This window comes from Desmodus rotundus, chromosome 3 (assembly GCF_022682495.2).
Source record: "Desmodus rotundus isolate HL8 chromosome 3, HLdesRot8A.1, whole genome shotgun sequence".
NCBI classification, from domain to species: Eukaryota; Metazoa; Chordata; class Mammalia; order Chiroptera; family Phyllostomidae; genus Desmodus; species Desmodus rotundus.
The window spans coordinates 22,500,206-22,519,898 of record NC_071389.1 but is presented as its reverse complement, the minus strand read 5'-3'; the positions used below and the strand labels follow the sequence as shown (position 1 = coordinate 22,519,898).

At 51.2% G+C, this 19,693-nt stretch overlaps 3 protein-coding genes across 13 annotated transcripts in view; 2 read left to right on the top strand and 1 right to left on the bottom strand.

Annotated features, from left to right (window-relative positions):
* Positions 1–5,059: 5,059 nt before the first annotated feature.
* Positions 5,060–13,720, bottom strand: NCDN (neurochondrin). 4 transcript variants are annotated; one of them, XM_024554559.4, is made up of 8 exons: positions 13,196–13,720; positions 12,485–12,548; positions 12,212–12,352; positions 10,174–11,142; positions 9,195–9,436; positions 8,324–8,548; positions 7,807–7,949; positions 5,060–6,589 (listed from the first exon to the last, which is right to left on the bottom strand). In XM_024554559.4, exons 3-8 carry the CDS (start codon positions 12,332–12,334, stop codon positions 6,153–6,155), a joined length of 2,139 nt encoding a protein of 712 aa, XP_024410327.1. In that variant the 5' UTR covers positions 12,335–12,352; positions 12,485–12,548; positions 13,196–13,720; the 3' UTR covers positions 5,060–6,152. The 4 variants fall into 4 exon arrangements, with proteins under 4 accessions (XP_024410327.1, XP_024410328.1, XP_024410326.1 ...); XM_024554560.3 differs by lacking the exon at positions 13,196–13,720 and adding an exon at positions 12,870–13,189; XM_024554558.4 differs by lacking the exon at positions 12,485–12,548.
* Positions 13,721–13,739: 19 nt separating this feature from the next.
* The window catches only part of KIAA0319L (KIAA0319 like), a 95,708-nt gene continuing 89,754 nt past the window's right edge, over positions 13,740–19,693 (top strand). Inside the window, exons 1-2 of one of the 6 annotated variants that reach the window (XM_024554553.3) lie at positions 13,740–13,860; positions 16,904–17,073. In XM_024554553.3, the coding sequence (XP_024410321.1) occupies positions 13,847–13,860; positions 16,904–17,073 (184 nt within the window). In that variant the 5' untranslated portion in view covers positions 13,740–13,846. Of the gene's footprint in view, positions 13,865–13,995; positions 14,197–16,903; positions 17,074–19,693 lie in introns of those variants that run through there. The other 5 variants (XM_024554556.3, XM_024554555.3, XM_045190826.3 and 2 more) reach the window with 5 other exon arrangements.
* The window catches only part of SFPQ (splicing factor proline and glutamine rich), a 296,926-nt gene continuing 290,984 nt past the window's right edge, over positions 13,752–19,693 (top strand). For all 3 annotated transcript variants that reach the window (XM_053920544.1, XM_053920543.1, XM_045190819.2), the window contains exon 1: positions 13,752–13,755. The gene's annotated coding sequence lies outside the window, so the exon portion shown is untranslated. The remainder of the gene's footprint in view (positions 13,756–19,693) is intronic.

Below are 19,693 nucleotides of genomic sequence, written 5' to 3'. Positions count from 1 at the left end.
CTGGGGCAGGCTGTGTGTTACCCTGGCAGGCCTGCCTGGCTCTCAACCATATTCCTGTCTCTGTACTCACTCCATCTTCCCTGTTCCCAAATCCTAATCCTGCCCTCCTGAGAGAAACAGGGGCAGGGATTAAAGAGAGGAATGCTAAGGGGGATGAGAATGAAGAAAGCAGGAGGAAGGTGTTTTATAGTAGAAATAGTCACAGCAAACACTTATTACAGATGCGCCAGACTCCGTGCTAAGTACTCAATGAGGATGGAGCTATTTAATCCTCACAAGCCCTGTGAGATAGATAGCCTATCACCCTCATTCTCAGGTGAAGAAAATGAGGCACAGAAAGGTGAACTGACTTGGCCAAGGTCAAGCAGCTAGTTCAGTGGCAGAGCCAGGGTAGCCCGTCTCTAGCTCCTCTCTGTGCTCGGAACTCCTATTCCGTGTTGTGGACTCAGGTGCCTAGAATTTGCGTCCTGACTTCAACTGGCCTGTGATGTTGGGCAGCTCCCTTTACCTCTCTGACCTCAGTTTCTGCAGCTTCGACAACAACAACAAAGTAGGGGAGGGCAGAGAGGACTAGACGTTTTCTTAGGCCCCTTTCTATGAAGTGGAAGATGAGAATGGGAAGGTGAAATTTTCGAGATAGATTAGAGGAAAGGGGAGGTAGAGGAGACACCACGAACCCATGAGATGTATACGGAGGAGACTGGAGGGGAGTATCCCAGGAGGTACACGGTAGGTACAGAGGTCAGGCCTGGGTCATCTCAGCCTGGGGGAGCTGTGGGGGAGGAGGAGACTAGTAGCAGCCAAAGATTCATCACTAATAACTCTCCAGAGGTTGGAACCACTAGCTAGAGTGGTGGACGAAGTAGAATTGGGCAGTTCTGTGACCTTCATGCCTAGGACAGGTCAGAGGTCAGGAGTATGTTTGTGTGTATGTGTGTGTGTGTGTGTCTATATATGTGAGTGTGAGTCTTTGATGAGCCCACTTTTACCCCCATCCTCAACTTTAGCAACGGACGTTAGAAGTCAGGCTCCAGGACAGGTGTGTGTGTGTCGGTACATGGCATGCAGGTAGGCGGACCCCTTTGGGAGAATTCCAGCACAGCAAGGCTGATAATGCCCATGCCCAGCTGTGGGGATCCCCTGCTCTCTCTACAGAAGGCTTGGGAAGGCCAAAATGACTGGCCAGGCTGGCTGCCTGCCCAGTGACTTCCTTGGGTTTCCTTACCCAACTTCCCTGCAGCTGAAGACATCCCCTGTTGGCCTTATTCTCCTTTCTTCTCTGGCCATTTCTCAGTCTTCTTTTCTAATTCATCTCTTTTCAGCCACATCTTTAATGTCAGTAATTTATCCTCAGAATTGAAGCTTCTGCGTTTTCTTGCTATCTACAGTCTTCATGAGTGAGTTCATCCCCTCTCAAAACTTTAAAGACTACCTGCCTGCCGTTGTCTGCCAGCCGTGTTATCTCCAGTCTGTATCTCTCACCAGAAACCCAGGCCCACAGGAGCAGTTGTCAGTAGGGTATTTCCCCCAGACATCTTGTTGCTGCCATCTGAAACTCGCCAAGTCCAAAACTGAACTCAGCACCTCTTCCCCGCACCAGCATCCCTTACGTGCTTATCCTCCTGACTTCTCTCGTTCCATAAACGCCACCACCATCCTTCGAATTAAAAATAGAATCATCCCCGACTCTGACCTCTCCCCCACCACCTAAGCTACTCTTCATGGTGTGTTGTTGTTTCTCCCCCTTAAAGAAATCTCTGTATCCCTCTGTCAGCACCTTAAGCTACCATACTCCTTCTCATAGACTGGTAGTTCTCAAAGTGTGCTCCCTGGACCAGCATCACCTACATCACCTGGGAATGTGTTAGAAGTGCCAGATGAGCCCTGGTTGGTGTGGCTCAGTGGACTGAGTTCTGGCCTATGAAGCAAGGGGTCGCTGGTTTGATTCTCAGTCAGGGCACACGTGTGAGTTGCGGGCCAGGTCCCCATTGGGGGATGTGCATGAGAGGCAATGACACATTGACATTTCTCTCCCTCTCTGAAATTAATTAATTAAAAAAAAAAGTGTCAGCTCTTGGATCCCAGCCCGAATGTAACTCTGAGGGTGGGGCCTGGCGATCTGTGTTTCAATATCCTGTAAGGTGCACAGTAAGCACAGTAAGGCCGGGAACCTCTGCCTAGACCATTGCAGACCCAATAACTGGTCTCCTGCCTTCATCCATCTCTCTTCTGATCCAATTCCAATTTCATTTAGCACCAAGAGTGACTAGACCATGTGGCCTCTGAACTGAAAACTCTGCTGGGGCTTCCCATGGCCCATCGTCAGGGAAAAAATGTTTAAACACTCTAAGCAGCGTTCCAGGCAGCTGCAGCTAATATTCCTTTCCTGCCTCATGAACTACTTCATAAGGTGAAAGGAGAAACAGAAAACATGTCCTGCACTGGGTTCGGTGCATGGCAGGTACTCAATGAATGTTTACTAAAGGAGTGAATGGAGGAATTTGTGGATCTCTCAGTCAACTGAGTGTTCCTATAGGAAGCTTCCATGTGAACTTGACCCTGGATAGCTAGACATAGAACCCAGGTATAATCTGAGGAAGTCATCTGATAAATGATTTTGCTTATGGCTACTGGGGAGAGGAATGTTCTCCACTGTCTGCTGCTAATTTGGGGGGCTCCTAAAAACTTAAGAGTCCTATGGCTGCAGACTCTTTCAAGCCAAGGGACTGCTCACTCTCTGAGACATATGCACACGTATGGAGGCCTGGGATATGCATGGGTCACACACACACAGACACCCCTAGGCAGACAGGACACACAACATGCACAGAGACACTCACGGGAAACACACATACAATATTGGAACACAGGAAATACACGTATATTGACATGTAGCTACACACATCCAAACACAGACTCCCATTTTGCATATTTAACATATTGCTCTTCCCCCAGGCTCAGAATTTTTCCTCTCTTTTAAAAAAGTGAACTTGCATTTGGACGTTTATGTAAGGCAAAAACTCTGGCCTGCCTCCTTCATTGTTGACACAGCCATCCTCCTACCAGCCTTTCATAACGTTCTGCTCTGGGCCTGGTTGAGTGCAGGGTGGGGGCAATCTGGCACAAGGAGATGCTTAGGCTCCACCTTGTGGTAAAATCTTACAACTGCAGCTCCAGTCTTCCTTTTCCCCTTGGAAGCTGAATTACCAGGAGCAAGCTCAGTCTCTCTGAGTTAGCCTAACCCTCTCTGTATTCCGCAGCCCAGAATTCTCTGACCATTCCGCACTAAATCCCAGACGGGGCACAATCTGCTTTGTATTATGAGGCTGTCTTCAATGTTCAGCTCCCCCACTGCATGAGTGCAGGGACCATGAGTGACTGCCACTTGCTTTGGGACCCTTCTCTGCTCTTCACACCTCCCCAATGACCTCAAGCACTCCCAGGACTTTAAGCACCCTCTCTATACAGATGATTTACATATCTCGCTCGCCCAGACCTGTCTCAACTCCAGAGTGCAGAAAGCAACTGCCCCAGGGTGTACCACAAGGAGCACAGATACACCATTTACATTCAGAGCTTATATTGTGTACAAACCCGTTTCCCAGTGTTTCCCGTGACAGTGAATGGCCTCAGCCACCCAGTGGCCCAGAGCAGGAGTCTGGAAGTCATCCTTGGCTCTCTGTCCCTCTTCACTTCCAATGGATCACCAAGCCCTATTATGTAATTCCTACCTATGTTTTCTGCATCCTCACTGCCACTCAGTTCAGGCGTACTGCCTCCTCTTTGAGCTCTGCCTCAGTCATCCCTCTTACAGTCAAAATCATCTTGCTTAAATGCAGCTGGGTCACATTCAATCTGCTCAGAAATCTGTGGTCTCTCCCATGATCCCACGTCTACGCTTCAGCACAGCACACCAGGGCTTGGAAGATCTGGCCCACGTCCACTGGTCTAACCTCACCTTCCACACTTCCCACGCACATTTTCCACCGTAGCATTAATGACCTGCTTGCCGTTCCCAAGCTTGCATACCTTTACACATGCTCTTCCTCTGCTTGTCTACCTGGCAAGCCCTCTTCACCCTCGGGTCTCAGAGCAAAAGCTTTTCCTGGACGTATTCAGCCAGGCGAAGGGGCTCTCAGGCTCCAGCCATACTTTGTTCAGACCTCCTCCATAGGAGCAACTGTTTATACCTTTATTGTTGATACCTTGTTGCTTTGTCTGTTTTCTCTCTAGATTTTAAGCTGCTTGAGGGCGGGGTATGTCTTTTCATATTTTTCAGGGATTTCAGGGAATCCATGTAAGAACATGACTTTCAGTACATACAATCGATAAATAATGAATGTTCCTCTCTGTGCACAGCCAACCGTAAGTAGGCACATAGGACATGCTGAGTGAATGCCTGTAGGTTGGAGGGCCTAGGTGGAGAAGCGTGTGCAGAGTGTGGGCCCCGGGCTGGTCCGGGTCCAGTCTGACAGCTACGCCTCAGCTCTGGTGAGGCAGTGGGTGCTTTGCTCATCTCCTGCTGAAGACTCAGGCCCTTCCCCTTCTCACTTGGCACAGATTTCTGTTGGGGTGGTAGTGATTGAATTTAAAAAATTACCATTTGAAAATCAGATTTCACATAAAAATTAGGATTTCTGAATTCTCTTTAAAAATTGGAGGATGTGGCAGTGGCCCTTGACAACAACCTGCTGGCATGGGGCGGGGGGCAGCACCTCGTTTGTACAGAAGGGCACCAGGGCCCCCACTAGGCCTGGTCACATCAATGTGAGTTTGCAACCCTGCTCTAGCAATGAAGGGTGCAGCCCGAGAAGTTGGAGGGCCTGCGGGAGTCTTGGCTCTGGCACTTGGCTGTTAGCACCTTGAGCAAATCGCCTACCTATGCCTAAGTTGCTTTTCTGTAAAATCAGGATAATAATGCTTGCTTCCTAGGATTCTGGGGTGGGCTGGATAACACTTGTGAAATGTGCTTGTCAAGGCTTGTGTCCAGCAAATGGTAGTTGGGAGCTGCTCGGGTCTGGGAGAGAGAAGGTGCAGGACAGACCACACAGGAGCCACCTTCACCAATGAACATTTATTGAGTGTCCACATGTGCACAGCTTTGAACTTGGCGATCACAGAACATACTAGGGGAGGGGAGGGAGAAAAAAAGGGGACGGGAAGCAAGGAATCAGGTATGTGGGGGGTCCCCCTGGGTTCATAAGAATGGTAGTCCCTGCTGGAGCCGCCAGGCGCGTCTCTCTGCAGAGAGGAGTCATAAGCGGGGTGGGATTTAAAGCCAGGCACCACGATGCGATGGGGTGCAATCACTAGGGAAACATGCAGTTTCTGGGAAAGTGTCCCTCCTGTTCCTGGCTCCAGCCAGGCCAGATGGCACCAGGAGGACAGAAATTAGATGCTCAGGTATCCAAGCAGGGGTAAGGACTGGCAAAATAAATACCCCTCCCCAACCCTCATCCTCACTCTGCTGAAACAAGACACAAAAGCTTAGAGATCACAGGGCCCCAGGGCGTTTGGGTCCCCTCAAGGAAGCTCAGGCGGAAGTTTCTCCCCATCACACCAGGCCTGTCTGTCCCAGGTTCCCCTGGATGGATGGAGCATTTCAGACCCTGGGTCACTGAAGGTGATAGGAAGAACTGTGATGTCAATGGCCTAAGCCTGCTCTCTGCCCAAGAGGGCCAAAGACATGAATTGAAAGGCCAATTTAAAGGACATGGACCTGGAAGGCCAGAGGGGCACCGCAGCCGAAGGAGCCCACACCCTGGCCGGCAGGGCAAATGGGCTGAAGCAGCCAGCTCCTGCCAGCCCTGTCCCACCCCTGGGTCTCCCTGCTACGGGGAGCCAGACACTGGCCACAATGACACTTAAAAGCCCCCCTCCCTGGGGGCTACTTCAATCTTCCCCGACCTGGCGGGGACAGCCTCACTGATTTCCAAGACAATTCCTGCCCCTGAGCGGCCTCAGGCGGCAGGACGCAGTTCCTTACACTTGAAGGGTGGGCACCATGCCCTTGCTCTTGAAAAAGCCAGAAAGCTGGGGTTTTTTGGGGGGGCGTTGGGGAGGGGGATCCAGTTTGGGGGCTTCAGGGAAGATGCCTCCTCCCTCATTCCCTCACTGCCCACCCCCCGGGTCTGTCCCCAGTGGACACCCCCTCAGGGCTCCGACAGGCACTGCTCTAGGGCAGCCATGCGATAGTGGCTGGCTGTCTCCTCACCTGCCTGCAGCCTCATGGCCTCCCGGCACAGCCGGTTGGCCCGTGCCAACTCCACCAGGACACCCTGATAGGCGGCTACCATCTCTGGCTTGACGGAGTTGGGGCTGACGCTGCCGAGCAGCTGCAGCAGCTCCTGCGGCCAGCGGGAACGCAGGGCAGCGGGGGCCAGCCAGGGAAGCAGTGGCACACAGCCTGTGAAGGCCTGCATGCCCAGGAACCAGAGCTCCTGAAGATCAGCCCAGATGCCCTCGTAGTCAGGGGACAGGGCCAGCACTGCCTGGTCCGAGCCAGGTGTGGCCCGTGCCACATGGGATTGCGACAGGAAGAGGATGGCGGCTGCGAAGAAACCTCTGGATGCTGGTGTTCCCTGAAGGGCTGGAAGACAAGAAGGCAATGGGGGCATGAACCAGATGGGCCAGCTGCTTTGCCAGGCCCTTGCTTTCTCTTCCTGTGTGGGCCCTCAGGGGGCCGAAGCATAGCCTGGGGTCAGCCTTCCTGGGTTCAAACTCTGTCTGTGATTTCACTGTGTCATTGGGTAATTCACTTTTCTGTGTCTCATTTCTTCACTTATGAAACAGGACCTATAATAGTGCTATAATCTTAGAAATCTGCTGAGAATTGAATGTAATAATCTTGGTACACTCAGTTTCATGGTTAGACCTTCCTATACAGTCTGAGTAGTGAGGGGAACCCCTGCTGGGCCTAGGGCTCCTCAATGGGCTGAGGAGGTTGCACCAATTTGACTCGGGCCAGCAGAGGGCGCCAGAGGGGACCCAGAGCTGGTGACCTAGCTTTGCTTAACCTGCTGGGCTGGGGGTCACCCTTGCACTGCGGACTCTCTCCTGGAGGCTGTTAATCTAACTTGGTGGCATTTGTGGGTGAACCAGCACTGGGGTTCTACTCAGGACCTGTGGTGATGCTGCTTGGGGCTGAGGAAGTTCAAGGGCTAGGGAGCAGGGGGGCTCCTCTTTCTACTGCTGGGTACTCCTGTTCCCAGGCATCTATCTGCTTAGCAACTCCAACCTGACAGATGGGGCACAGGGAACAGGCAGGGACAGAGGGACCCAAGCAGACACCCATGACCAAAGTGGGAGACACACGGGGCTGGCAGGGGCTGGAGGGGCTGGAGGGGACGCCCCTCCCCCTGCATGCAGCCAGAGTAAAGTGGAGCTGGGGAGCAGGCGCGTGCAGAGAAGCACCAAGCACAGGGGCCTGTCACAAGGGAGGTGAGGTGCTGAGCAGAGAAAAACCTCAATGGAGCGAAGTAAGGTTTCTGACTCAAGGCTGGGGGTGGCCCCACCTTGAAAACACTGGATTCGGATTCCTTGGGCTACTGGGTTTCCAGGTGCCTGTGCTTCTGAGTAGGCCTGCACTTACACCCACCAGACCTTGCCTTAGAAGTCCTCAGAAGGAAGAGAGTGATATCATTTTGGGAAGGGTGGGGTGGGGGATGGAGACATACTTCAGAGAGCTCCTCTGGATTGGAAAATTCTATAAAACCATTTTTTTTGCAAATGGTGACATGCCCAGTGGCCAGTAGGTCACCCAGGTCGTCTGCCCCCATCTATTAAGACCAAGTCCCCAGGGCTTACCTGGAGAGGTGCTAAGGAGCCGGGCCATGAGGAGGCCCAGGGTAGCCACGTTGGCAGCTAGAAGCAGCCTCCCCTGCTGCTGCACTAGTGAGGGCAGCGACGTCATCAGGGTGTTCATAAGAGAGGTGAAGCACGCATCTCGCCTGGGGAGAAAGGGAGGTGAACACGGAGAAGGCAGGGGGTGGGGGTTGACAGAGCAAGACCAAGCCCTGCGAAAACCTAAGAGCCCGGGTTCCCAGCTTCACCAGGCCAGGATTTGGCAAATTAGGCAGCAGGGTGGAGAGTTAATTTTGGGTCCCACTCATGGCATCTGGGGAGAAGAGACTGGGTTGACTGGAACAGGAAGACATGTCCAGAAGGGCTCCAAAGATGGGGATGGTTCTGTCTGTCCCGTGCCCCTTTCCTCCTAACACTAACAGGAACCCGTGGGCACAGAGAAACAAAGTAGGAGATGGATATTTGGGGCAACTTGGAACAGCACCCCCCTTGCTTCCCCCAAGCTCCTCCCCAGCCTCACTTGATCAGCCCCGGTGCAGTGACCACGAGGTTGAGGAAGATGTGGCAGCAGGTCTGCAGGCCGATCTCCACGCTATCGGGCAGCACGGAGGTGTCATGGCCAGGGGATGTGAGTTCCCACTGCTGCAGAAAGTACTTGCACAGCAGTGAGGGCGCCCCCTCCTTGATCAGGATCTCCCGGGGCCCATCTTCGACCGTCAGGTGGCACCAGCCGGGCAGAAGGAGCCTGGGGGTGTGGAAGGGACAGACATGTGAGGAGTGGGGAGAGACTCCCTTTTGGGGGGCACAGGACCTAAGAGAAATGGAAGTTGGGGAGAAGGAGGTCACATCCTCGTAGGTACCACAGAGAAAGTACAAGCTTTGGATTTGTACAGGCCTAGGCTCAGTCTTGGGCTCTGCCACATGGTGGGAGCGTGGGCAAATGACTTTAACCTCCCCGAATCTCACGTTTCTCATCCTGAAGATGTGGATGAGACTCGTGTCACAGATTTGCTGTGTGGACCTAGTGAGATCGTTTTGGTAAAGGGTAGAGAAAAATGCCTGGCATGACATTCAGTAAGCTTGAGTTTTCTCCTTAGAGAGAAACCTGGGGATGGCCAGTGAGACCTGGCAGACCAGGAGTCCTGTGGGGACAAGCCCTCCCAAACAGAAAAAATCCTCAAGGCAATCTCACGCGCCAGTCAGGAGTCTGGCACAGCTCAGTGCTGGGGAGAGGTGTCTCTGTGTTAACACATTTCTTTAAAACAGTCTGGCTGGGGTGGGGTGGAGGGATGGGGAGAAAAGGCATACAACTGTAATTGAATAACAATAAAAATTAAAAAAAAAACCACACAAAAAAACAGTCTGGCTGGACATTCTAACTATAAACTCACCGGAGAGCGTCCCCTGGCCAGGTGGGCCCTGGGGTAGTGGGGGAGATGGCCAGGGTGGCCACCTGCTGAGACAGGTCATTGGCTTCCTCAGCCTCCTCATAGAGGGTCTTGGCATAGCGAACGAGGAAGGGCAGCAGCTGGCAGACCTCCTTGCGCAGGGAGGAGGTCTCTTCCGCCAGCCAGGCACCCAGGATCCGCACCGAAGCAAACACAAAGGGCTCCTTCTGCTTCTCCGGCCCCACCTGTTGCCACAGGACCCGCTTGAGATGGAGCAAAACCAGGGCCCCTCCCCAGCCTAGACAGCATGCTGGCCAGCCTTGGAATAATACAACGGTAAGGGAGTTCTGGCCTGGGAACCCTTCAAAGGTAGGTCCTCAGGGAGTGTCTGCTGAGCCAGCTGGACTTCATATGTCATGCCCCTGCACCTGCTGGGACTCAACTAGCACTCCCCCCCGTCCCACCACCTCTGAAGTATCTCAGGGCTGAAAGAAAACTCGGAGGTCCAGAGCTAAGTAAACATTCCCTCTGCAGCAGCTCTGGCCTGGGAGGAGTTAGCTGAACCTCTCTACACAGGGCAGGACCCAGGCCGCCCTGCTCCTTTTCCCTACAGGGCTACACGTTTATATGTACGTGTGTGCAAAGCAGTGCTAGAGACTGAGCTGAACAGACGGCTTCGATTTTGTGTGTGTGTACTGGGGGGTTGTGAGTGGGAGGTTATTGTGTTGTGTGTGTGTGTGTATGTACTGTGATGTGAGTGCACATATGGTGAGTGGTATGGCACTTGTGTGGAGGCACAGGGAGGGAGGGTGAGGTGGGCTGGGTCACACACTACTCCCAGGAGCGCTGCAGGATCAGTCCTTGGTAAGAGCATCTTCGCTGTCTCCCCTTTCCACGGAGGCGAGGGAGTTCTACTGCTCCCTTTCCCTTGCCTTCTGGCTCCCGCACACTGCATTCCCCCTGTGAACCACTGCACCCTCACCTGCTGCAGGTAGTGGATGACAGCCCCGATGGCCTCCTTCATGATGCTCACAAGCTGTACCTTCTGTGGCTCCTTAAGCAGGGACTGCTCACAGCGGGTGCATTCCTGGATCCCCAACTCCATGAGGGCATAGCAGGCAGTCACCACATCCTCTTTTACCTCTGTGCCTGTCTCCTCCAGTGCCAGCCGTACCTCCACGCATGCCAGATTCACCAGCAGGGCCAGGAACTTGCTCCCGGAGCTGCCCGCCGGGATCCAGTTGGAGCCACAGGCATGCGCCAGGCGGGCTGCCAGCTTTAGTGCAGGGTTGCGCTGCCAGGAGCTCAGCTTGCTGCCGAGGATGCGTGCCAGGCCGGCCTGCAGATCCCGGAGGCATTCAGAGGGCACAGTTGTCGGGGGCAGAAAGAGAGGCAGCAGCTGGCAGAGCTCAAACTTGCTGGCATCCTCAGCTTTCTGGAAATCTTCACTGAGGCCCCGCAACACGGCCAGCAGGTCAGGCTCCGCCTCCTTCCAGCACTGTGTCTCGGCAGCAGCCAGCAGCCCCACCAGAAGTGCCAGGGCCTGGTCAAAGCCATAGCCATGCCCCAGGTATGCCTGACACAGGGCAGACACGGTGCCACCAGCAATGAGGTGCCGGGGCCCACGGGGTGTACCTGCCACAGCCGTCAGGCACTGGTAGGTGTCATCGATCATGGAACGGCGGGCAGCATCATCAGGGTCCCCCCGGGCTGTAAGGAAGGTGCTAAGGATGGGGATCTTGTTCAGGACCTGGGGATGGGCGGCCAGTTCAGGGTCACTGCAGAAGCAAGCCAGCAGGGCCACACCCAGGGCTCGGAGAACGTGGTCAGGGCAGCCATCCGGCGCCTCCTTGGTGGTCAGGAGACGATTGGGGAAGGTGAAGCCCACGGCATCAAAGATCCGCCGCCGAGTTTTGGCATCGATGTCACCTGCTTTGACTGCCTTGGTCACCTGAAGGGGAGTAGGTGCTATCAGCAGGATGGCAAAGACTGTCCCTTGCACCCTGGGGTGTTGACTCTAGCAGATTAGGTTATGTAATGGGATGCACTCTGAGGTCAGAAAGCCTTCCTGAGATCATTTCATCCAGCTCCTTCTTTCTCCCTGGAGACAGATGGGTGTGACCTCTAGGATCCTTTATCTGTGATTATCTCCAGGGAAGGGAGGTCCAGGCCTCCCCGACTACTGCCTGTTTCCACCTGGTCAGTTGAGAAGTTCTTCCTGATGCCTAATCTTGTTGCCCACAACCTGGGACAGAAGGGGCTTAGAACTCAGTTTAAAATCCTCCAAGGATTTAGAGTCCCTTCCTAATTGCTCCCTCCAGAGAAGTCTCTGATCCATTCCCGCCACCTTCTCAGGGGAAATGGCTCCTGTCTCGCCGCTCTGCCTGTCAAAACATTTCCCCTTACATTTCACCTAAACACCTCCTCTGCTGCAGTGTGAGCCCTTGACTCCAGAGCCTTCTCCCTGTTGCCATGGCAAACAAGCAGCAGGCTGTACTCCCTCCTCCCTTCACCCCCACACACCAACCCCCCTTCCCAGCACTGCAGCTCCTGCTCTGCTGTCCCCAGCTTGGGTTCCTCCAACAGGGTTGAGCCCAGAACCAGCTCCCTTACACCCAGCCTACCTACTGCCATCCTGGCCATCCCCTGGGACCCCTTCCCAGTCACTTTCAGTCCTGCTATCCTTTCCACCCCCAGAACAATCATCCCTGGCCTTCAAGTACTCTGCACTAGTTACTACCTGCTGCTGTTACCCTATGAGTCAGCTCCCATCTGCTCTGGGACACCCCAGAGAGCAGACCTAGGCAGTCTCCTCCAAGGCTCCTAGGGCCACAAGCATTATTCACTCCCATTCTCCCCTTTGTCCCCTGTACTCAGTCCAAAGAGGTGTCTTAGGCCCACTTTGGTGACTCCAGGGATACCAGCAGCACCTATATATCCCCAAGGACTTGTTGACCCCATTCTTAGAGGGTCCAACCACCCAGCGCTTCCCACCTCCCAATTTTCAGTCAGCTCCTTACTAGCAGCAGGGCTGCAAACTGCTCGCTGTCATTCTTGGCTTCACGGAGGGCTCCCAGGTAGCGCTCCAGGGTTGGGTTTCGGCTCTCTGCCTGGTTCAGAGCTGGCTCACAATCCGAGGCCATGATGCCAGTCTTGCCCAACTGTGAACACAAGAGGGACTGAGCATCCCTCTGCAGAGGAGGGGCAGGGGTGGGGGTGGGAGTGGAAGATGGAAGGAGGGATTAGCACAGAGGGAGGGGTGGAGCAAGAGGGATGGGATCCTCAGGACTGACCTCCCTTTAAGGGGCTGGACCTTCAAATCTTTAGGGATGAAGGGATCCTGGTCCAAGGTCACCTCTAGAAAGCGAGAAAGGACCATGCATACTGCTGCTCAGTTGGACAGGTCTCCTCACCAACCTCCTGGGGTTGGGAGGGGGCTGGTCCCACTGTTCAGCTGCCCCCTGGCACCAGAGCCTAGTTCTATGTCCCTCCACTAAGGCACACAGGGAGGGAGTGGTGAGGACAGACAGGTGGGAATGGAGACATACAGGGTGAAGTTCGATTATCCGCATTCAGGCTGACCTGAGGGAAAAGGGCATTCTAGGTTTCCTTCCCCCTCCCCTCTTCAGAAGAGGCAGGACACAAGCCTCCGTTGAAGTGAGGATGCAGGGCACTGACCAGGAAAGGTTTGGTGGCTCCTCTGGGGACCCCACCCCTCCAGCCAGGGCTCTCAGTCGCCCCCGCAGGCTCCTTGCCTCCTCTCCTTTCCCTCCCTTGGGCAGAAGCTGCAGCAGCAGCAGCAGCAGTAGAAGGAGCAGCAGAATTAACCCCTTGCTCTCCCTCTCCTCGCCTCGATACCAGCTTGTGGATGCCGGCAGGGGCTGGAGAAGCAAGAAAGGGTCCCGGGTAGCTCCCAGGACAACGGAGAATCCAAAAGCCGGATAATCGAAGCAGGGCTGCAGAGATGGGGAGATGAGAAAGGGAGGGTTCTTGGCGGTCACCACCTGTCCCGCCGCGGCCAAGTCACAACACGACATTGATGAAGTCACGACAGGGCGGCGATGAGATCACACTTCACGATGGCGCGGTGATGTCACGGAGAGATCACGGCAAAATCACGACATGGGACAGCCCCCAAAGATGACAGGGCAAATTAAAAAAATATATAGCTATATGTTGAGAAGAGCTGTGACAAAATGGAGTCTCGACAGGGCACGATGATGTCGCGATATGGCGCGATGGAGTCACGATAGGGTCCCCGGGTGTGTCGGCGTCGATCAGCGCCGTCTTGGAGAGGCCCCGGCTGGGATGTAGGGGAGGGCCTGAAGGCGGCTGAGCTCACCAGGCTGCGGCCCCGAGCGGCGAGGTCTTCTCCAAGCGCGATGCTGCGAGAGCCTGGGGCCGCTGCTCACGCCGCTTTGCCCACTCCTGGCTCCCGGCGGCTTCAGCTCCACCCCCACCCCCGCAAAGCTCTCGACCAATCCTCGGCGGCTTCACTCCAGGGTCTGGCCAATGACACGGTGGGGCGCTGAGCCACAGTGGGTGCTGCCGTTGCCGCCATTTTGCTTGTGGGTATTGCCCGAGTTTGTGGCCCCGGGCTCGCGCAGGGCAGGCAGACTGCCCCTGGAGAGCGGGAGGCGACAGCCTGGAGGTTCATGTTCTTTCGCCCGTAGGTAGTTCTACCTCCCAGCACTGCCCCTCCTCCCCCTCGTGCTCGCGGCTGGAATTGAGCTTCCGGGGTGGTGGGCAGGAGGGCTTCCTTAGCTAGAAGAGCGTATTTCCGGGTTGAGACCTGGGAGGTGGGAGGAGGCGGTGTTTCCGGCTGCTGTCGCTGTCCAGGGAAGCTGAGGCGAGAGGGAGCTGCCGGGTGGGAAACCCGCACTGCCTTCTTTCTCTTCTTCCTCCTCCTCCGGGTGAGGGGAGCGGAGGTTGGGGCCCTGACCCCATGGATCGGGAGGCGGAGGCTCCCGAAAGCCGGGGCCCTGTTGTGTGGCTCTGAGCCCCGGTAGGTGGCCGGAGGCGGCTGGCTGCCTGGCCAAGGACCACGACGAGCTCAGGGGAGGGGCAAGCGGGACGGGCTATTTCTGGGGGTGCGCTGGCCGGGTATTGGGACCCAGAGGTGGCGCTTCTGGCCCGGCTAGGGCAGCCAGCTGCTTCTGGCATTACAGGTGCGGAGCTCGAGTCCCAGGCTGTAGCCCGCTTTTTTCAGGCCGGCACCTGGTCCTGCAGCTCCCTCCATCCTCCAGCGGCTCGGGGTGCCGCTGTCTTAGCTCCCTCGACTTCTGCAGCCTCGCCCTCAACTGCTGTCTCGGTGTTGGTTGTTTCCACCGAAATGAAAAGTTGATGCAGATTAAGGAGGGCGGGGCTGAGCACAAGGTGTAAATCACAGTGCGAAACCTGCCTTATGCAGTACTGGGAAAATTATGCCCCACGGAGGGGTCCAGCGGTGGCTGCAGGGAGCACAAAGTTGAAATGTAGGAAGCCGAAAAGGGAAACTTAGGCGGGATTCCAGGAAAGCTTTGCCTTCTCTCACCTCATGATGATCTTGTCCAACCGACAATAGATGCAGTAGGTGAAGAGCATTAGCTGACTCTTCTCGTGCTTTCTTAGGTGATTAACAGACCGGAAGCTAGGAACCAATAGGAAAGATGACCAGCCCTCCCCGCCCCGAACAATCTGTTCATTTTTCTAGCTAGTTGGAAAACAGTGTCTGCAAATATAAGCAAAGCTATTCATGGCAGTCTGTTCTGTAACTTTCCCAAATATATGAGACTTTTTTCGAAAGGGAGCTTTATTCTTGATTACTCACACCATTTGAATAGGCTGTTTCAGACCTGCCTTGTCGTTGTTCAAACATCTTAACGCTGTGTACATAAATGGAGTTCCACGTATGTAGCTGACAGACTGAACTATGATACATTCCCCATCAACCTGAAGTATTAAGTAAACATTACCCCCTGCTCTGTCTGAACAGCTGCTGCCACAGAGAGTGCTTTTATTTCGGGTGTACTTGTAACGCCCCAAATGCCAGAACTATCGCACGCTTTTCTAGATTTTCATTTGTCAAGTGTTGTGGGGGTGTGTGTTCTTTCACTGGGCTGTTACCTTTGATTCTGTAACCAACCATTTGGGTCTTGGTGATGTGTTGTTGTTCCTGCCCTGGTCAGCAAGCCTCTGACTGGACCCTGGCAGTGATTTGTGCCCTTGGGCAATTGTAGGTTTCATAGGAATGACCAGGTGGAAGTTCACAGAAAATAGCTCTGCCTCTGTCTTATGCATGGTTTGTAAGATATTGTACTTCTCATCAGCTTGCTAATCCAATGGTGTTTATTACTCCCATTTTCAAAGCCTATTCATTTCTTTAATGCTTTTATCGCCCACCTGCTATGCTACTGATGACAGGTATTGAGTCACCTTGAGTTTAAGATCCTTTTGTGACAGACGGTAATGTGTTGGGTAAGATCCATTCACACACACACACATACACACACATGCACACTCACAATTACATCCTGGAGGCTAGAGAAGTTGCTGGATATACTTTCTAACTTAGGCTTTATTTATTAATCTCTTGAGCATGTCTCTGGGCCACATACCTTTCTACCCTCTGTTCCCTAACATACAACTACAGAGCAACTAGAAACAGGAATGGATGAGAGTGAATGAGAACATAAAGTGCTTCAGATGCTTAAGGCTCAATGCCAGCGTTTTCTTGGTTGGGCTGTATCTCCGTTTTGCAGCTCTGTGTGTGTGTGTGTGTCTGTCTGTCTGTTTCCTGGCAATAGTATTGATATCCAACCCATGCAATGCCAATCTCCCTGAGTGCTGGCTGGCGGTGGTGATCGTAAGTCTGTGCCATTTGCCAGATGTGGACAACAGGGGCACATTTAGGACAGATGATGTTGAATTGCTTCTTCAGAACTAGATCAACACTCCTAACGTTGCCAAGATTTAGGTAATTATAAAATATGCGGAAGTTGTGTAAGAGAGAAGAAATTGATGGGAAATAATTTTTTTCCTTCTGGAAGGCTGTAAATCAAACGGCCCCCTAGATTCTAGACTAGCAAGCACTTGTCTAGCACATCATAGGGGCTGGGTAAATATTTCTGAATGTATATACGAATTCAAGTCAGGAGTTACAAATGATTCTAGGGGTTAGGGAGGTGAACTCAAAGTATAAATTAGATAAATTTTTAAGATAATAGTGGTAGGGACAGTGGCAAACTGGAGAGTGTATGCCCTGCCTGAAGACAATCACATTGAATTAAACACACACACACACAATATGGCTACACAAAACCTTCAGGTCTAATCTCTTCCTTTCATAGATAAGAAGATGTGTTTGGTCAAAGTCACAAAGTCACAAAGCTGTTAGCAAAACCAGAACTGAAACTCAGATCTTTTTCTCAGGCTGGCATTCTTTCCATTCTTCCACAAAGATGATCTATGGTTAGACTAGAAAATAGTGGACTATAAGGTATTTCATTTTTATGGTGGATTCATTTCATATCCTTTGCCGTGTTTTTATCCTGATAATTATAGGCTATGCCAAAGCTCGGGTTTAAAATGTATTGGCAGAGATGAGCAGTGAAAGGCAAACTGGAAATTTTTCTTCCCCCTAATTTGTCATGTTCTCTACCTTGCATGCCACATTTCTAGGAATCAATTATTAATTACTTGGCACATAATTTCTCTTCTTTCTCTCTTTCTAGTGGACTGGTTCTGCCTATCTGGAAGGCCATGGAGAAGAGGCTGGGAGTGAAGCCAAGCTCTGTTTCCTGGATTTTATCAGGATTTTGTTGGCAGACATCTGTGAAGTGGTTGAGGATCCTGTACCTGTTTTATACTTATTTCTGCTTCAGTGCTCTGTGGTTGTCAACAGGTACCATTTTCTTTATAGATTAAAGGTTTTAAAAAGGGCATTTTGTGTGGGTCCCTCCATTCATTTGAAAGACTAATTGGAAGCAGAAAAGCAGTGTGCTGAGTGACAGAAACAGCCTGTTGATGGACACTTAGTTCAAATTAGTTGTCTGTCTGTCTTGTTTTGGAACTAAAAGTTAAATTGAGTTCTCTCTCATATGGGAGAATTGGCGTGATCATTTTGAGATCTGCTGAAGGTGTAATGAAGAGATAAAGGTTTCAGGGTTGGGCAGACTTCCAGGTCCATGGAACATGGACCTGAAGCTGGATGTTTCCACTTAGTAACAATGAAGCCTTGAGCAGGGGAGGGGTGTTGGGGCCTGGGTGGAGGTGGGCAAAGTATCAACAATAAAAATGAAGTACAAATGGATTTGAGAGGTAACATAATCAAATAGCATAGTACAGCACTCTGAATATAGGTGCTTAATAAATGATTCTTTGCTCCCTTCCCTTTCCTAAAGGAATCAACATTACGGGGAGAATGTGTCCCTTGCTTTTTCCATAGAGAGCACTTATGCTGATAGATGTCATAAAGTATGTTTTCCTCCTAGAGGTTATTTCACCAGGCTAGACACTCTTGCCAGAAAAGAGTGCCAAGAAGGTTAGATTTCAAAGAATATCCTTTCTTTCTGTCATTTTTCCCCCCTTTCATTTCTTTTGTTGACATTGTTTCTTTCAGAGTATGAAATGTGAAAAAATAGCAATTTGGGAAAGATTTCTGAGCATGCTGCCATTCTGGGCAGTGACCGAAAGCCTTCTGTTATAGAGACCACTGTCTGGGATAACTAATGATCCTCTTCCCCTATAATTACAAAGGTTTCTGTTGCTTTCCTAAAGGAATTGGTGGTCATGATCTTGAGACTCAGGTAATTACTGTATTTAGCAATTTTATTAACATCAGCTTTGGGGTTTTTGTTGTCTTGCAGTGGTGGTTGATGATTGCATAATTATAGCAGTGGAAATTGCAGTTGACAGAAAGCTGACCTAAATGTTTCGTACCCAGATGATGCTTTGCTGGGACAGCTATTTCAGGCCAGCATTTTATGTAAGATCATTTGAATTAAATAAGTTACTGATTTAGCACCATCAGAGTAGGAAAACCACATTTTTTGAAGTGCACCTATAGCCTACCAGACCCCTGGTTATAAACATTACGTGTCTTATCTCATTTAATCCTCACGATAAACCTAAAACAGAAAGTTTTATTCTCATTTTATAGATAAGGAAGTTGAGGCTCAGAGGGGCACAGTGACTTGACCAAGTTCATATAACAAGATCATGACAGAGCCAGGTTTCTAAACCCAGGTTTGTCCACTTGAAAGCTCATGTTCTTTTTCTTGTGCTACTGTGCCTTCCAACCACGGGTGATCTTTTGGATGACTAAAGACAGTTTTTTACCATGAGCCATGATAAGCAGCTTGTTATCTGAGGGATTCCAGGTACAGCAGAGGAAGAAGCATTTCCAAGTTTTTCTTATTTTTCAGCCTAACACTTGATCAGACATAATACTGTGGGTTCATTGGGCTAGTCTTAGTATTGCTTGAGCTTGTTGCTTAAAAGCAGCATCCTAGTGAGCAGGTTGGGTATAAAGGTGGAAAGGTGGTATTCTTTGGAGTGGTTCTGGTGGAGATTAGATTGTACAGCTTCCATTTTAGGAGCGTTTGGAGCTTTACCATGGAAGAACCGAGAACCTGTTGTGTTCCAGCTGAGGGAGCATGACAAGCAACACGTGACAGATTTGTTATATATTTTAGTTTTATTCGATCTCTTCCTCATCAATTTTTTTAAAAACACAATATCCTAATAGGAAAAATAAATAAAGGACACAAACAGAGTACCATACATAAGAAATTTAAATGATTTATAAACATTTAAAAAATGTTCATGTCATTACTAACCAAAGAACTGCAGATTAAAATGAGAAGTCCTTTTTAACCCACCTTATTGATGAATATTAATGTAAAAATATCTAGTGCTGTCAAAGGGTGATATGGTTGCCCTCATACTGTGCTGGGGAGTTTGAACAGAGAGTTTTTTCCCAAAAGTATTAAGATCTTTAAAAAGTTCATGTTCTTTGATTTAGTAATTCCCCTTTTAGGGACTTATCTCAAGGACACATTTAGAAGGAGAGCATTCATCAACACTCACTTATTCTATGTTGCAAATCATTGCTACAACTTCCCTCCAGTTGAGGGTGGTGATTGGTGGGCAGTTGTATTCTCGGACAGCAGAGTGCAAGAACAAAGGCACGAAAGTATGAAACAGCCTGGTATATAGTGGAAACTCTACAAGCAGTTCAGTGTTGCTGGAATAAAAGAGCAAAGCCGGAGTGGTAGTTTCTAAAGAGGTAGCTGGTGGCCAGGTCACGAAGGATCTTATGTGCCAGGCAAAGAAGCTTTGATTTTAGTTTCTTTAGGTAGGTGGTCTACAAATATTCTTCCTTATGCTCTGTACTCCATAAAAAAGTTGAGGATATACCCTAATATATGTTTACTCATACATTGTAACAAGTACTATTGTGCTAATGTCTTATGTATGTAGAAGCTGCCAAAAACAAAAACTTAAAGGAATCAACTAAAAAA

Excerpts from the sequence above, each read along its gene's own strand:
- NCDN (XM_024554558.4), bottom strand. The coding sequence starts at position 13,228 with ATGTCGTGTTGTGACTTGGCCGCGGCGGGACAG. Across the intron at positions 11,143-12,211 it reads AGTTTGCAGCCCTGCTGCTA|GTGACCAAGGCAGTCAAAGC; the intron begins GTAAGGAGCTGA and ends ACTCCCCTTCAG. Across the intron at positions 8,549-9,194 it reads TGGCCAGGGGACGCTCTCCG|GCTCCTTCTGCCCGGCTGGT; the intron begins GTGAGTTTATAG and ends CCACACCCCCAG.